Raw genomic sequence first — 18,501 nt, 5'->3', positions numbered from 1 at the left:
GTCTTCTCATTCCTTTATTCCTAGCAATTAATTTACCCATGAAACAAAATTATATTTACCCATGAAACAAAAGTAAAATTGTGCTTTACTTCTGTTTTCCACACAGCATCTGACCCAAAGCTGTATGCATAGTAGATGCCTAGAAACAATTTCTGAATCTATGCACAAAATTTTGGTCTTTTTTGGAGTCAGAGTTAAGTGCACTATCTTTTACACTTGATTCTATATTGTCACATGAAGTTCTATATTGTTTTTAGTTGGCAAAAAAAGTTAAAAGGGGGTAAAATGCCATGGCTTAAGTTTCTTTGACATTACTTTGTTTATTCTCTGCTTTACTTTGTCTCCTAACTTTACAAACTACTTTCCTCGGCCTTCCTCCTCTTGGAGCTTATTACCTGTCATTCTTTCCTTTAAATTTCCTACTCTAGTCATCTTTAACTGAATTACTTCTCTAAAAACCACATTTTTACTAGAAAGATATCACGTATGCCTGAAACACCCCTTCTTCTTTCATTTATCTTAAACATTGTTGTTTGTCTGGGAAGATTTCCTAGTTTTTCTCTAATCACTCTATTTTATGCTTCCTCTTTACTCACTGCACTGGTCAATGTGTCATCATTATATGTTTACATACTGGTGTCTCCTATTAGCCTGGAGGTCCTTGAGGGTCTGATTCCAAGCACCATTCCTAGCAAGCTATTTGGTATATAATGAGTATTAATGAAGTATTAATATAATGAGTATTAATGAAGAGCACAGTACAGATCACCAGTAATGGGGCAAGCAATATAGATCATTTGAAAGAAATCTAAGTATCTTCTCTGTGCTATCCAGGGCAATCACTGGGGGAGAAAGATCTCAGAGGGTTCTTTCCAAGAGATAGTTTTCTAAAAGCCTTTCTGAATGTAAGGAAACTAGAACCATCACTGAGCTCCAGAAATCCCTTTTTACTAAGGTCTCACTGTTGGGAGCTGGATACACCTATCTGCCTTCTGGGAGTATACTATCTAAACAGACTGCACCGAGGACAGGGGCAAACATTAGATGGTCTTGTCTGTGAAAGTAATCACGCAAGCACTCATAAAGCATTAAAAACACACAATGGACATGGATATCTGCTCATACTTTCTGACAGTGCCAAAAATGAAAAATCCAAGTAAGTAGTGAGTCAGGGAAGAAAGGAAATGCCAGTTCAACTTTAATGAGTTGGTGGTAGGAGTTTGTGAGGTTCCCAAGGAACTAAACCTGTGAGTTAGGTGCCAGAACTGTGGAAGAAAGCAGAAAGACAGCAGACACTACTATTTCAAATAGGTACACTGATACGTATAGTCTATTGATTCATATATTATTTCACTTCCATTTTATAGGTGAGAAAAGGAGGACTCAGAGACTCACTCAAAGAAGTGTTCCCAAAGTCACACAGGTGGTGACAAGTGGAGATGAGACCTAAGTGTGTCTGGCTTTAAAGCCTGTGCTCTAGCCACAAAGAGGAACCAAAGGCCTGCGGGTAAACTGGAAGGCCTACGTGTAACTGAAGGAGTAAGAGAAAGAAAAAGCCTGAGACAAATGCTAAGGACATCAAGTACAGGATAGGATGAGAATGACTGCTTTCAAGAAGGTTGGAAAGAGAACTTTGGTGACTATGTTCAAGACCTCCTGAGGAAGCAGAGCAGAGGTAATCATTATATCACAGGTCTTGGGTTTTCTAAGATCTTCAAAGCCATTTAATCCATCCATCCATCCACCCACCCATCCACCCATCCATCCATCCATCCTTCCATCCAACATTTGTACTTCCCTTTCCCTGAAAACATGCCTCCTATAGAGTCATCTAGTCCCTGATAAAGTACCTACCTCTAGTGACAGCCATTACTACTTTCATTCTGGGATAGATTTAACTGTTTCTTTTAGGTTGACAAAAAGCCTATATGCCTGGCCTTTTGCCCATGAGATCTGATTCTGTCTTAGGGGTCTCTCAAGCTAAGTTTTCCCTCTCTTCTGACTATCCTTAAAATGTTTCCACATCATCAAAAGCATGGCTTCTCAGACCTTGGCATCCTTAAGGCCTTCAACATTTCCTTCACAACATGATATTGAGAACAAAGTAAAGGAGACAAAAATGAATCAGGATCTGGGTTAGGAGTTAGTGATCACAGATCTGGAGAAGTATGTGTTACACAGGAAGATTAGGAGGTGATATTGGGAATTCAAAGCCAATAAATGAGATAATTGAGACTGATATCATCACCAAACTTATCCATTCACCCATCTATCATCCCTCCCTCCCATTCATCTTGCATATACTGAACATCTCTCAAGAGACTGAAATACAAGGCAGTGAAGGACAAAAAGAGAAGATACGTTCTTGATATTAAAGAACTTAATATATTCTATTCTATAAGGACTGAAGTCAGTTAGAGCTAATAAGCAAACAAATCAACCAACCAATCAACCCCACGGATATTCCACTTATAAGACTGGAATGGAGTGCCAAGGGAGAACTGGATATCATTTGCACACTGGCACTCAGGTGTTAGAACTCAAGAAGGCGATTTTGGGAGATTCCTTGATGGTTAGAAAGTAACGGAGGAGGTGATACTAATAGGAGTCTGAGGGAAGCTACTGAGAAGCCTTCTTTTCACATCAAAGCTTTCCCTTAGGAAGATACCCATGAAAAACTGGCTGTTACTAAGAGGTAGTACTTTCCACAACAGTACTCAGTGAACCCTCAACAGTCTTTTCCTGAAGATAAGTATTGTGTCCTTCAGGAAACGCAGAGAACGAGTATATGGTAGGACACCAGAGACCTTGGAAAAGAGCATCTGAGGACCACTCACTGCAGCATTTGGCACTTACTAGCTATGTGACCTCAGGGAGATAATTCCATATCTCTAGGTCTCAATCTATTTAACTGTTAAAATAATGTTAGCAGTGCTTATCTCGAGTTTTGTGAAGAACATGTGATATGCATACAATGGTATCTAATGCACAGTCTGACACTTAGTAGGTATTCAATAATTTCTTTTTAAAAAAGAGATAGGAATAGCAGAAGAAATACATTATAGTTAGTTTGCTCTTTCTGTTCATGTGCTGGGCACCTACTCTGAGATGATCAAGAAGGAGCAGGGCCTTCCATCTATGGAAGACATCAGAACAGAATTCTTTTGATGTGGGCAGCTTTCAAAGTTAAAATTTGTTTCCTATTCTCATCATGATAGATCTAACATTACCAACTCCTACGTAAGTAGCTACATACGGATGGTCATCTTTGAGGTTACTGTTAAAAGCATACACAAGGTAGAGAATAGGGCTATACATGCCCCTTTCCAAGATGGATGGATATGGATAAATCACCCACTTCTAATCCCTTATCCCTTCCTGGGAGACCCACATTTTTACCTACCTTACTGCCAGGTTTGGGACCTCTCTTCTTTGGGAATTTCAAAGGTTCAGCTGACTTGGATGGGGTAGAGATGGGATGGGGAATTAGGGTCTTGGGTGTCCGGCCCCGCTTCTTTCCTGGTTTACGCCCCCTCTGCCCTGGTTGATGGTCCAAGACAGTTTTGGTGCTGCTGTGGATGCTGGACTTCTCAGTGTTCACATCAGACGCAGGGTAGGGATTCTTTGGAATCACAACTGAAAGAAAAAGACTCATTCTATCACCCCTACTTCCCCCTGAATTCGCAGCCCTGTCAGAGGTTAAAAAAAAAAAAAAAAAAAAAAAGACTTGCTACTCTGCTCAGGTAGTTTTGTCCCAAGAAGCTAGTTTCCTGGCATTTGACCTAAGTGTTCAGAAAATTTCAGATGAAAAGTCAATTTACATCGGCTAGAATCAGACATTTAAAATTATTTCTGTAAGATGCAAACAAAATGCTAAATTTTTTTCCCTAAGGTATCTTAGAGAAGTCCTGAGACCTGAAAGTTGAAGCATGCAACATAACCATAGGTTCAGAGTTGGAATGGCTCCTAGGAGCCTACAAATCCTCTCCTGCTAAGAATGATGTCTGAGGCTCAGGAAAGGATATGATACCTTCTCTGGGTTAAATAGTGAGTTGGAATAGGACTTCTATTTTGAAACAGGTCCCTGACAACCAAGCCAGGGATTTTCTACATCAATCTACTTAAAGTTTTAGCATGAGGGGCAGTGAAACACACACAAATACAAGTACTTCTCCTTACCTTAAAAAACTTTTGTTCCCTGTTACCTTTAAGGTAAAGAATAAATTCTTTATTCTGATAGCCAAGGACTTTGTGATCCTGCCCCTGCCTTGCTTTCCAGTTGTTTCTGTGTTATTTCCTACCACCTAACCTCACATTATAGCGACCAAATGTTGAGCTCTCTATTATTCTTGGCCAGACATATATCAAAACTCAATTTTGAACACTCAATCTGGGGCCACCTCCACTTAATGATGGCTTCTCTGACCATGCCCAGACTAATCTAATGCCTTCCCCTCACCTCAAAAGCATTCTGTAGATATCTATGTTAGATCTCTATGTCAGAGTACTTCTCAATTTTCTTCTAATAATTTATCTTCTCCTTAAATTTAGAATTTTTTAAGGTAAGAGACATTCAATTCACTCTATAAGTAGTTCTTGAGCATTTACTACACGTGTTGCACTATTGTAAATTCTGGGGATAGAACAGTGAACAAAACAGACATGATTTATAGTCTAATGGAACTTACCTCCTAGTGGGAGTGGCAGAAAATAAACACATACACAATATAATGTTAGGTGATGTAAGCTACTCTGATCAAAACCAGTGCAGGGTAAGGAGACAGAATTGTAAGAGAAGTCCTCTTTGAAGAGGTGACATTTATACAGAGCTTCCAAATGAAGTAAAGGCAGAAGTCTTAGGAAAATCTAAGGGAAGAGTCTTCCATGCAGAGGTTAAGTAAGTACAGACTCTGAGACAGGAATGTTAGTGTGTTTGAAGAACAGGAAGATCAGTATAGTTGGAACTGAGTAAGCAAAGGGCAGGGAGGAAGACAATTAGGTTAGAGAGGGAGTGGTAATGAGTGTGTTGGACTTTATATATAGGCTGTGAGAATGAATTGAACTTATTCTGAGAATAAAGGAAGTCTCTGGAGGTTTGTGAGAAGGAGAATGACAAGATGTACTCAAAAGGATCCCTCTGAGTGCTCTGTGAGGAAGGCAAGAACAGACCAGTTAATAATTAAGGAGACCAGTTAATAAATGAAGTCAGTGGGCAGGCAGAACATGAAGATTTTTATGCTTCCAGGTAGGATGTTATAGACTGTGGTGGTGCAATGTTGACGATGCAACAACTAGAAAAAGCCAGATAACTTATTTTAAACAACAGTACAGAGCTCTTATAATGACTAGATGTTTTCCTCCCTGAGTGCATTTGCCAATGAACTCAGGAACAGACTTGGCCCATAAAGAGGTGTTCTCCTGGGGAAAGCGACATCAGAGGCTGCTGTGATATACAGGAACCTTGATGAGGGCCATGCCCATAAGGGACATTTGCTGAATTTTGGGCCTGCCCATTAGAGCTACAAGGCTGGGCTTAGAGCTCTAATATGCAGAATAAAATCTCCCACAGTCCGGTGTTTTTTAGGAGACAAGGGCATACTAGGATATGGTTTATCTCAAACACATGATCCTCTCTTCCAGATATATGCCATATTTTGAAACTATAAAGGGTGAGAGGTGAATGAACTAAACCCAAAATCTTTAAAGGGCAGGAAAATTTCCTGCAATGTCTCGGGTGAGGAGACAGAGTTCTGTTATGTTCTCAGTCAAGACCCCAAGAGGGCCCAAGTCTAAGAAACAGGGGTAAACTATGGGAAGAATCCAGACCAGGTCTAGCTCAATCCATGATTAGATGGAGGTGATCAGGCTCTTATCCTATTAGACCACCAGAAAGATAAAAGACATCAGCTAAAGCTTCAACAGCTGCTTTATACAAAATGTTCAGCATACCATATAAAATGAGACAAAACAATGTGATCAGTAATCAAGAGAAAAATACAGGCAATAGTTGGAGACCCATATATTAACCAAATAATGGAATAAACATACAGATTTTAAAATAAATATAATTAATTTGTGAAAGAAAATACAAGAAGTGATCAACAAAATGAAAGAAAATACCATCAGAAAATTCAGATCTATGTAAGAAATTACATGGACATCTAAGAACTAAAAATTACAATATCAGAAATAAGGACCCATTGGATGAGATAAGGGCAGACAAGACCCAGCAGAAGAAATTATTAAGGCACTTGCAAAAAAGTCAATAGAAAACATCCAGTGTGAAGCATAGTAAGAAATTATGGAAAAACAGATTAGATATTAGAGACATGTGGCCATAGTCAATAGATCCAAAATACAATAGCTGCAATCTCAGAGGGAGAAGTCAGAGAAAATGAGGAAAAAGGCATTAATAAAACTCTCTCAAATTTAATAAACATCAACTATATAGTCAAGGAACTCAGCAATCAACAAGCAGTAAAAAATACAAAGAAAATGATACTATGGCATCATTGTCACACTACTGAAAATAAAAAAAAATAGAAAAAATATAAATGAAATGAAAGAGATGAAAGACAAAGCTAATTTTTTAAAAGCAGTCAGAGAAAAAATAGTGCTATCCTTACGTGAGTATCAATAAGACTGATGGTTGACTTCTACATAAAACTATATAAGCCAGAAATAACAGAATAACATCCTAAAAAGCTAAAAGAAAAAAAACTGCCAATTGAGTTCTACGCCAGTGGGAAAAAAAGATCCTTCAGAAATGAAGGTGAAATGACATTTTTAGGCAAATCAAAGCTTGAGAGAATTTGTCACCAGCAGACCTGTTTCCAGCAGGAAATAAAGAGGAAATTCCTCAGTCCAAAGTAAGCAATCCCAGATGGAAGCACGGAACTGCAAGAAGGAAAGAAGAGCACAAGAAAGGATAAATATGTGAGTAGGTACAAAATAACATTGCTTAAAACATTAGTAAAATGTTAAGAACGACTTGCAGGGCCTGCACATCATTAAATATGCAGAGGATGGAAGCAGGGCGTAAGTGGAGCCAAACTTTGGCAAGAATTTGGCATTATTTGGGGAAAAGTTAGAATACTTATTTAAGGTAGGTTTAGGATGTTATTTTCATAGAGCAGTTAATTACCAAATTATATAGGAATGTATTACTAGAAAGCTAAGATGAGAGAACTAGAATGATAACCTATTCATTCTAGTGGGTTAAGTGGCCTACTGGTTAAGACGCCTGCATTTCATGTCAGAATGCCTGGGTTTGGTGCCCAGTTCTGGCTCTGCACTCCAGGTTATACAAATGCAGATCCTGGGAGGCAGCAGTTATGGATGAAGTGGTTAGGTTTCTGAGAGCCATGTGGGAGAACTGGATTGAGCTCCCAGCTCCCAGTGTTAGTTTGGCTCAGTCTCAGTTGTGGCAGGCATTTGAGAAGAGAACCAGCAGATGGCAGCTTGCTCTGCTTTGTCTCTAAAATAAATAAAAAAGTAAAAGCAAATGGAAAGCATATTTGATTAATACAAAAAAAGACAAGAAAAGAGAAAAAAGGAAGAGCTCAAACAGAAAACAAAGCAAAATGCAAAAGAGCAGCCTTAAATCCAAATAATTAATTTTCAAATTTTTGATTTATTTTTTAAAAAATACTTATTTTTTAAAGACTTATTTATTTATTCAAAAGGCAGAATTAGAGAGAGAGAGGGAGAAAAAAGAACTGAGAGTGGGAGAGACATCTTCAGTCTGCTGGTTTACTTCTCAAATGGCCACAACAGCCGAGCTTGGGCCAGGCTGAGGCCAGAAGCCTAGAATTCCAACTGGCTCTCCCACATGGGTGGCAGGGACCCAAGTTTGGGTCATCTTCTGTTGCTTTCCCAGGTGCACTAGCAGGGAGCTGGATCAGAAGTGGAGCAGCTGGGATTTGAACACATCGGATGCTGGCAGTGGCTTAACCTGCTGCACCACAGTGCTGGCTCTGATAATTATATTAAATATGAATAGATTAAACAATTAGTATGAACAAATGAACAAACTATACTAAAAAATTCCAAATCATATTTGTTTAGAAGATATCACCAAAAGGACACTTGAAATAGAGATACAGAAGATAAAAATGAACAGATAGAAAAATAAGCTCTTTAAATAGTAATGAAAAGAAAACTCATGTGGCTATATTAACATCGAAGAAGCCTTTAACGTAGGCAGTATTTACCTAGACTATCCGGGACATTTCATCAGGGTAAAATTAGCAATTCTAAAGGAAGATATAATGAGTTTAAATTTTATGTACTTAATAACACAGAAGTTTGCAAAAGTTTAAAGAAACAAAAGGAGAAACAGACATATCTACCATTATGAGTTGGTAATTTTAACATATGGCTCTCAAGAATTTATGTATCAAGAAGATGAAAACAGTCAAGAGGTATAAGATCTAAATAACACAATTAACAAACTACTAACATAAATAACCAATTAATGACCTAACCTAAAGAACACATAAAGATTATACTCAATAAATGTAAAATACACATTCCTTACAAATGCTTATGTAATATGCTGAGTGAGAAAGCAGTTTTTTTTTATTTGACAGGCAGAGTTATAGATAGTGAGAGAGAGACAGAGAGAAAGGTCTTCCTTCCGTTGGTTCACTCCCCTAATGGCCACTAGGGCCAGCACTGTGCCAATCCAAAGCCAGGAGCAGGGTGCTTCCTCCTGGTCTCCCATGCGGGTGCAGGGACCCAAGCACTTGAGCCATCCTCTGCTGCCCTCCTGGGCCTCAGCAGAGAACTGGACTGGAAGAGGAGCAACCAGGACAGAACCCGGTGCCCGAACGGGGACTAGAACCCCAGGGTACCGGCACCGCAGGCGGAGGATCAGCCTAGTGAGCCACGGCAAAGGCCCGAGAAAGCAGTTTTTTTTTAACTTTTATTTAATGAATATAAATTTCCAAAGTACAGCTTATGGATTATAATGGCTTCCCCCCCCCATAACTTCCCTCCCACCTGCAACCCTCCCCTTTCCCTCTCCCTCCCCCCTTCCATTCACATCAAGATTCATTTTCGATTCTCTTTATATACAGAAGATCAGTTTAGCATATATTAAGTAAAGATTTCAACAGTTTGCACCCACATAGAAACACAAAGTGAAAAATACTGTTTGAGTACTAGTTATAGCATTAAATCACAATGTACAGCACATTAAGGACAGAGATCCTACATGAGGAGTAAGTGCACAGTGACTCCTGTTGTTGACTTAACAAATTGACACTCTTGTTTATGGCATCAGTAATCACCCTAGGCTCTTGTCATGAGTCGCCAAGGCTATGGAAGCCTTTTGAGTTCACCAACTCTGATCATATTTAGACAAGGTCGTAGTCAGAGTGGAAGTTCTCTCCTCCCTTCAGAGAAAGGTACCTCCTTCTTTGATGACCTGTTCTTTCCACTGGGATCTCACTTGAGGAGATCTTTCATTTAGTTGTTTTTTTTTTTTTTTTTTTTGCCAGAGTGTCTTGGCTTTCCATGCCTGAAATACTCTCATGGGCTTTTCAGCCAGATCTGCATGCCTTAAGGGCTGATTCTGAGGCCAGAGTGCTGTTTAGGACATCTGCCATTCTATGGGTCTGCTGTGCATCTCGCTTCCCATGTTGGATCATTCTCTCCCTTTTTTATTCTATCAGTTAATATTTGCAGACACTAGTCTTGTTTATGTGCTCCCTTTGGATCTTAGTCCTATCATTATGATCAATTGTGAACAGAAATTGAGTCTGGAGTTCCATAGAAAAGTTAAAAATACAAGTATAATTTTGGTGGTCATTAGCATACAGACAGTATATAAAGACATAAAATCACTTAGGGAGAGGGAGTATGTATAGAACAGGAGAAGGCACCTAGGACCGTGCCCTGGAGTGCTGCAACAACTAAAGGCTAAGAAGTCAAAAACTCCAGCCAAAAGATGCGGAGAAGGCCTAGTTCCTGACACAGGAATTGAGTAACCGGAGAGCATAATGTGACAGGATCCAAGAGACGGCAGTGTTCAAGAAAGGAGTGATCAATTATGCTGAAAACTGACTGTAAGGTTGAGCAAGATGAGGGCAGAGGGAAGTTAATGTGTTCATGGTAAGAGCAGCTTCATTGGAACAGAGGGGCTGAAGAAAAATTGGAGAAAGATGGAAACAGAAATAGTGACTGCAGGACAATTTCTTTAAAAAAAGAAAAAACAACACAGCAAGCCTTACTATGTGTAGTTGACAGAATGGCTGTCCAAAGACACCTACATCCTAATCTATGGTAGTAAATATATTACTTTAGATGGTAAGAGGGATTTTGTAGATGTAATTATGGTTAAAATTTAAAATAAGGAGATTATCATAGACTGTTTAATTGAGCCCTATCTAACCACATGAATCCTTAGAGATTACTCTAGCTTGAGATCAGAGAAATGAGAGGAAGTGGGGCTTAGAGAGATTTGAAGTGTGAGAAGAACTCAACTCACTGCCTCTGACTTTGAAGATGAAGGGCGATACAAGCCAGGGCATGTGAGTAGCTAAGTGTGAAGCTGAGTATGACTGCTGCTAATAGTCAGAAAGGAAATGGAGACCCTCCCTCCTATAACTGCATGGAACTGAACACTCCCAGCAATCTGAATAAGCCTGAAAGCGTAAATTCCCCAAGAGCCTCCACTTAAGAGGTCAGGCAAGCTGATACTGCCGGCCCAGACTTGAATTTAAACCCCAAATCTACTACATGCTAGTTGTATGACAATGGTCACAAACTCTCTGGGAATTTTTAAAAACTGAGTTTGATTACAATATTATAAGGAATAGAGATAATGTAAAGTACCACTCACAGTACCTATCACTGCTGGTGCTCAGTAAATAGTTAATTACTATAATTATTTTCCTACTCAGCCTCTTTTTTCCTTCATTTTTTTACTATGATAAAATACATATATATAAAATTTATCATCTTGGCTATCTTAAGCATAAAATTTAGTGTTATTAAATATTTATGTCATGTAACCATCACAAATAATTCATCTTCCTTTTTCATCTTGAAAAACTGAAACTACCAATTAAACAATAATTCCCTATTCCGTCCTCCCTTCAGTCCATGGCAAACATCATTATACTTTCTGCCCCCGAGTTTTGGTTACTTTTAAGTACCTCATATATATATAAGTGGAATCATACAGTATTTGTCTTTTGTGAATGTCTTATTTCACATAGCATGATCTCTTCATCCATAGTATAGCATGGTTGAATAATATTCCATTTTGTTTAACCATTTATCTATTGATGGACACTTCAGCTGATTCCTTATTTTAGCTATTGTGAGTAATTTTACTATGAACATAAGTGTACAAATATCTTTTTTTGAGCCTGCGCTGCGGCTCACTAGGCTAATCATCTGCCTCGTGGCACCAGCACACCGGGTTCTAGTCCCGGTCGGGGCGCTGGATTCTGTCCCGGTTGCCACTCTTCCAGGTCAGCTCTCTGCTGTGGCCAGGGAGTGCAGTGGAGGATGGCCCAAGTCGTTGGGCCCTGCACCCCATGGCAGACCAGGATAAGTACCTGGCTCCTGCCATCGGATCAGTGCGGTGCGCCGGCCGCAGTGCACTGGCCGCGGTGGCCATTGGAGGGTGAACCAACGGCAAAGGAAGACCTTTCTCTCTCTCTCTCTCTCTCTCACTGTCCACTCTGCCTGTCAAAAAAAAAAAAAGTAAAAAAAAACCCCAAATATCTTTTTTGATATCCTTCTTCTAATTCTTTCAGGTATATAACAAAAGTGGAATTTCCAAATCAAATGGTAATTCTGTTTTTAATTTTTTGTGAAACTGTTTTGCTATTGTCTATAGGTCAGTTTGTTCTTTTAAATGCTAGCAATACTCTTTGATGGTGCCAAAATCTTAGCAAACAATAAGCTGATTGACAGTTTATTAAAAGATATGCACATGATTCAAGTCAGATGCTGTGAAAAATTTGTGGGCAGGGGGACAGCACTGTGGCATAATGGTTTATACCACTGCCTGTAGCTCCAGTCAGTTGCTTCACTTCCAATTCACCTCCCTACTAATGTGCCTGGGAAAGCAGCAGGTGATGGCCCAAGTTCTTGAGCCCCTTCACCCACATGGGAGATCTGGAGGAAGCTCCTGGTTTCATCCTGGCCCAGCCCTGGCCATGTGGACATTTGAGGAGTGAATCAGTGGATGGAAGATCACTCTCTCTCTCCCTCTGTCTCTCTTTCAAATAAATCAAATGAATCTTTAAAAAAAAGTTTGTGGGCTCTAGAATTAGTAAGATCTGGTTTCCATCATGGGCCTGCAGTCTGCAAGTGGTATATCTTGTGTAACTCACAAGAGTCCTGAGCCTACCGTTTCAGTTTTAAAATGGAGATAATATCATGAATAGTGTCTGAGAAGTTGTAGGTCCTTGACCTTATTGTTTTCTTCTTCTCTCCTAACACTCAAATCAACTGGATAATGGTACAGGTGTTCTCATTGGTTTTCTCTTGAAGTCCTGGACTTGTGAAGAAATAAAGCCTTTTTTTTTTTTGTATTTGTTTGTTTAAATGCCAGTACTCCTAGAAGAAAGTAAATGATAGGATAGAAAATTCAATTGTCTTCATTTCTGGTCAGATACTCTTTCCTCACTATGCTATATTGCTCTGAATTCCTATTAAGCTTCACTTTTTTTTTTTTTATAAAAAAGATTTATTTATTTGTTTTTTTGAAAGAGTTACAGAGAGGCGGAGGAAGAGAGAGACAGACAGAGAAGTCTTCCACCCGCTGGTTAACTCCCCAGTTGACTGCAATGGCTGGAGCTGAGCCAATCCAAAGCCAGGGGCCAGGAGCTTCTTCCAGGTCTCCCACATGAGTGCAGGGGCTCAAGGGGTTGGGCTGCCCTCTACTGCTTTCCCAGGCCACAGCAGAGAGTTGGATCAGAAGTGGAGTAGCTGTGACTCAAACTGGCACCCATATGGCACCCATATGAGATGGCGGCACTGCAGGAGCGGCTTTACCTGCTATGCCACAGCACCGGCCCTTAAGCTTCACTTTCTATCTTTTCCACAATCAAATACAAGTACTTAAGTACATAGATGTGGGCCGGCGCCGCAGCTCACTAGGCTAATCCTCCGCCTAGCGGCGCCGGCACACCGGGTTCTAGTCCCGGTCAGGGCGCCGGATTCTGTCCCGGTTGCCCCTCTTCCAGGCCAGCTCTCTGCTGTGGCCAGGGAGTGCAGTGGAGGATGGCCCAAGTGCTTGGGCCCTGCACCCCATGGGAGACCAGGAAAAGCACCTGGCTCCTGGCTCCTGCCATCGGATCAGCGCGGTGCGCCGGCCGCAGCGCGCCGACCGCGGCGGCCATTGGAGGGTGAACCAACGGCAAAGGAAGACCTTTCTCTCTGTCTCTCTCTCTCACTGTCCACTCTGCCTGTCAAAAAAAAAAAAAAGTACATAGATGTGAATGTATACAAACACACACACACACAAATTCTCTTCCTTCGTATATTGGATTTAAATCTACACTACCACTTAGATTTTTTTAACCACCCACCCAGTTATGTTTGTTTCTTATCAATCACTTAACTGTTCTAAACTTTAATTTGCATGATGGTCTCATTTCTCCAATAGTATTTAGGCTAAATATTACATGAATATAACTTCTTGTCTTGGGGGAACAGGAAGGGAGACATCCATTCTCTAATTAGTACTTTTTTTTAAAATTTATTTGACAGGTAGAGATATAGATAGTGAGAGAGAGAGAGAGAGACAAAGGTCTTCCTTCCGTTGGTTCACCCCTCAAATGGCTGCTATGGCTGGTGCTGCGCCGATCCGAAGCCAGGAGCCAGGTGCTTCCTCCTGGTCTCCCATGCAGGTGCAGGGGCCCAAACAGGCCACAGCAGAGAGCTGGACTGGAAGAGAAGCAGCTGGGACGAGAACCTGGCGCCCATATGGAATGCCGGCACTGCAGGCAGAGTATTAGCCAAGTGATCCATGGCGCCGGCCCCTCTAATTAGTTCTTTTAGTTTAGAAGTCTTATCTCTGCAACTAGGTATATATTGAACTAGAGCATACTTTATAGTGCTAGAAATACCGCCACCTATTCCAAACCTGTAACTGACAAAGCAGTATCTGGGGAACATCATTTGGGCTTCCTCTCTATACTTCATCTGTTTCCTGAAGTTTGTCATTAGCCCTTGGTAGTCCTCACCTCTGACTGACTTCTTGAGCTTCAGGCCTTTCTGATGCTTGCTTCATGTACCAGGCTTGCTTTCTTTTTTTTTCTTTTTCTCTTTTTTTTTTTTTTTTTTTTTTGACAGGCAGAGTTAGACAGTGAGAGAGAGAGAGAGAGAAAGAGACAGAGAGAAAAGTCTTCCTTCCATTGGTTCACCCCACAAATGCCCGCTATGGCCGGTGCGCTGCACCGATCCAAAGCCAGGAGCCAGGTGCTTCTCCTGGTCTCCCATGGGGTGCAGGGCCCAAGCACTTGGGCCATCCTCCACTGCCTTCCCGGGCTACAGCAGAGAGCTGGCCTGGAAGAGGGGCAACCGGGACAGAATCCGGCGCCCTGACCTGGACTAGAACCCGGTGTGCCAGCGCCGCAGGCAGATGATTAGCCTAGTGAGCCGTGGCGCCGGCCTAGTATTCAGTTTTGGTGATAAACTTAGGTTCCCCAGGATTTGAGTTTGGCCTGTATTTTGCTTTCAGCTATAGTAATCCCTTGTGTATGTTGAGAGCCTAAAGGGGTCTTATGTCCAAAGTTATATGGCATGTATCCAAGCACCCCGTTATGCCAAGCAAATATCAGTTCATTAAAATTCATCAAACCGGAGGCAAAAGTTGTGGCAGCAGAAGATTGCCCAAGTTTCTGAAACCCTGCCATTCACATGAGAGACCCAAATGAGTTCCAGGCTCCTGGCTTTGGCCTGTCCCAGCCCCAACTGGTGTAGCCACTTGGGAAGTGAACCAACAGATGGAATATCTCTGTCTGTCTCACTCCCCTTTCTCTCTGTAGCTCTGCATTTCAAATAAATAAATGAACATTTACAAAAATATTTATTTATTTGGAAGAGTTAGAGAGAGGTAGAGACAGAGAGAGGTCTTCCATCTGTTGGTTCACTCCCCAAATGGCTGCAACGGCTGGAGCCAGACCGATCTGAAGCCAGGAGCCAGGAACTTCTTTTGGGTCTCTCACATGGGTGCAGGGGCCCAAGGATTTGGACCATCCTCCACTGTTTTCCCAGGCACATTAGCAGTGGAGCAGCCAGGACTCAAGCTGGTGCCTATATGGGATGTTGGCATGCAGGCTAGGGCTTTAACCTGCTGTGCCACAGCACCAGCCCCAAAAAACATTTTTTTTTTTACAAAGTCATATGAAACAGGAAATGAAAACAGGAATTACAGAATTTCTGAAAAATGAGAATATTACATACCAGAATCTATGAGATACCTTTAAATCTAACCAAAGGATAATTTATAACTGTAAAATGAAGCTAAATGCATTCAAACAGATAAATGATAATAAAATTAAATTAAAATAACATTTAATAATGAACATATGTGAATTATATTTTAATTCAAAAATAGTAGAAAAAAAGTAAGCCATAGGAAAACACAGGGGGCCTGGTATTGTGGCACAGCAGGTAAAGGCACAGCATCCTATATGGGCATTAGTTTACATCCTGGCTGCTCCACTTCTGATCCAGAACCCTGCTAATGGCCTGAAAAAGCAGCAGAGGATAACCCAAGTGCTTGGGTTCCTGTCAGCCACAAGGGAGAGGACAATGAAGCTACTGGTTCCTGGCTTCGTCCTGGCCCAGCCCTGGCTGCTGCAGCCATCTGAGGAGTGACCAGCATATGGACGATCTCTCTCTGTTCCTCTTTCTCTCAAATCAATCAATCAATCTTAAAAAAAGAGGAAACTGAGAGAGAAAATCATAAAAATAAAATCAGAGGGACTGGAACTGTGGCATAGCAGGCTAGGCTTCCACCTATGGGATGGGATCCCATATGGGCACTGGTTTGTGTCCTAGCTGCTTCTCTTATGATCAGCTCTCTGCTACTGGCCTGGGAAAGCAGTAGAAGATGGCCCAAGTGCTTGGGCCACTGCACCCATGTGGGAGGCCCAGAAGAGGCTCGTTGCTCCAAGCTTTGGATAGGTCCACCTCCATCTGCTGGGGACATCTGGGGGGTGAATCAGCAGATGGAAGACTTTTCTGTCTGCCTCTCCTTCTGTCACTCTACCTCTCAAAGAAATAGATAAAAATCAGTTAAAAATCAGAAATTAATACTAGAAAAATACCAGATTCATTTAATACATGAAAATCTCAGGTTCTTAAAAAAAATCAACACAGCCCAATCCATCAGTTAATTTAATCAGAATAAAAAGAGAAAGCACGAGTATAAAAACAAGAAGTGACAGCAGGCAAAAATGACCAAGTTGAAGAAAATTTAAAAATTCTTGAGATACCCACTTTGTACTCTTATTGAAATGAATTTCAAAACCTAGACAGAATGGGTAATTTCTTTGAAAAACAGTTTGCTAAAATTGACCCCAGTAAAAATAGAAGCTCAAAGAGATCAACTTTGATGGAAAAAGCAGTGAGAAGTTATCAAGGAACTACTTCCATGAAAAAGTAGCAGGCCCACACAGGTTCACGGGGAATTTTGAGCTTATACAGACCAATTTTGATGTAAAACATATAAAAGTTACTAAGGGGCCAGCGCCGTGGCTCACTAGGCTAATCCTCCGCCTGAGGCGCTGGCACCCCGGGTTCTAGTCCCGGTTGGGGCGCCAGATTCTGTCCTGATTGCTCCTCTTCCAGTTCAGCTCTCTGCTGTGGCCCGGGAGTGCAGTGGAGGATGGCCCAAGTGCTTGGGCCCTGCACCTGCATGGGAGACCAGGGGGAGGCACCTGGCTCCTGGCTTCGGATCGGCCACTTGGGGGGTGAACCAACGGAAGGAAGACCTTTCTCTCTGTCTCTCTCTCTCTCTCGCTGTCTAACTCTGCCTGTTAAAAAAAAAAAGTTACTAAGGAACTGTGTCACAAAGAAATAACAGGCCCAGGTTTTTTCACAAGAGAATTTTAGCAAGACTTCAGAGATCATACAGTCTCAATACTACCTAAATTGTTTCAGAGTATAGAAAATGAAGGAAAACACTGTTATCTGCATCTGGAAAAACATAGAAAATTACAAATATCACTTATGAATACTGATGCAAAAGTTCTAAATATTAGCTTTTAATATCACATTAAGAAAATAATATACATTATTGAGTAAACTGACAAAATTGGAATACAGATGATGGATAAAATATGTATCACTGTTACAAATTATACATGAGAGCAAATGATAGAGCAAATAGGGCAAAATATTGATAATTGGTGAAGCTGGGTTAAGAGATTCTTACAACTTTCCTTGAACTTAAAATTACTTCTTAAAGAGTCTATACCATGACCATGCAAAATTTATACACCAGGAATGCAAAAATAGTTTAATATTAGCAAATCAAGCAACAGAGCATATTAATAGGTGTACAGAGACAAATTACAATTATCTCAAAAAATACTGAAAAAGCTTTTGACAAAATTTATTATTCAAGGAAAATAAGAAAAGCTGGCTACTTCTTAACATGATAAAGCATACATCAATTCTAATGGCAACATCCTTTTTGTCTTTTTCAAAAAGGAGTTTTTATTTTAAAGTAAAGTTTCAGAAGGTAACAGTAGCATGAGATTAAAACAGGCACTGCTCGCTGCTGGTCAGGGAGCTTCTCTCATTAGGCTGATATTTTGCAGATGGCTTTGGCTCCTAAAAGGGTTTTTGGCTTAAGTAACAGAACTGGAAAGCTGAATGAATAAGTTTTTTTATGTTTGTTTCTTTCTCCCAAACATAACCTGACAAAGCTGCTTCAAATTAGGTACTATGTCGCATTCCTACAGGAAGATTGTCTCTCGGTTGCTTGTCACATTTTTTCTTTCTGTAGTTGTTCAGCAGTCCTTTTGACTGAAGCAGTTCATCCTGAATTTTAATCAAATGCTGCCTCTCCTTTACTATACCTGAAATAATCTAAACATTCAACCTTTTCAGATTTTTCAACATCTAAACTTCTTTAAGCTTTCTAAAGTTCTTCTTTAATACTAAAATAAAAGTTGATGATGGGTTTCTTACAAATTTTAGATTCTGTTTATTCTCTAGGATATTTTTTCAAATGCAGGAAAACAGTATCTGACTCCACAATGTCACTAGTTTTCTTTCCTTTGAGACACCAAATATGCACACTGTCAGAAATAGCTAGTCTATGGGGTCATTTTCTGATTTGTTTCTTTTAGGCTGTAAGAAATTTTCCCTTTCTTCTGTTATATAAATGGGAGTCCCACAAAACATGAGACTCTGACAGAAGCATCTTAATGAAGAAATAAGAGGCATTTCCACTAAGGTCAGGAATAAAGCAAGAATGCCTACTATCCACTAATATTTAGCATTTTATTGGAGGCATTA

The 18,501-nt window shown here is 40.5% G+C and overlaps 1 protein-coding gene and 1 long non-coding RNA gene across 24 annotated transcripts in view; one reads left to right on the top strand and one right to left on the bottom strand.

The window, feature by feature from the left end:
- Nucleotides 1–18,501, bottom strand: part of SCMH1 (Scm polycomb group protein homolog 1) — a 232,472-nt gene that overhangs the window by 34,291 nt on the left and 179,680 nt on the right. For 20 of the 23 annotated variants that reach the window (XM_051857880.2, XM_070078662.1, XM_070078671.1 and 17 more), the window contains one exon: nt 3,404–3,636. The exons of the other annotated variants lie outside the window; for them this stretch is intronic. In XM_051857880.2, coding sequence (XP_051713840.1) covers nt 3,404–3,636 — 233 coding nt within the window. The remainder of the gene's footprint in view (nt 1–3,403; nt 3,637–18,501) is intronic. 23 annotated transcript variants of the gene reach the window in all.
- The window catches only part of LOC103350211 (uncharacterized), a 72,909-nt gene that overhangs the window by 13,165 nt on the left and 41,243 nt on the right, over nt 1–18,501 (top strand). The window contains exon 2 of the long non-coding RNA XR_007924092.2: nt 1,368–1,675. This is a non-coding gene — a long non-coding RNA (uncharacterized lncRNA). The remainder of the gene's footprint in view (nt 1–1,367; nt 1,676–18,501) is intronic.

This window comes from Oryctolagus cuniculus, chromosome 7 (assembly GCF_964237555.1).
Source record: "Oryctolagus cuniculus chromosome 7, mOryCun1.1, whole genome shotgun sequence".
NCBI lineage: Eukaryota > Metazoa > Chordata > Mammalia > Lagomorpha > Leporidae > Oryctolagus > Oryctolagus cuniculus.
This window is presented reverse-complemented; position numbering and strand designations above follow the sequence as displayed.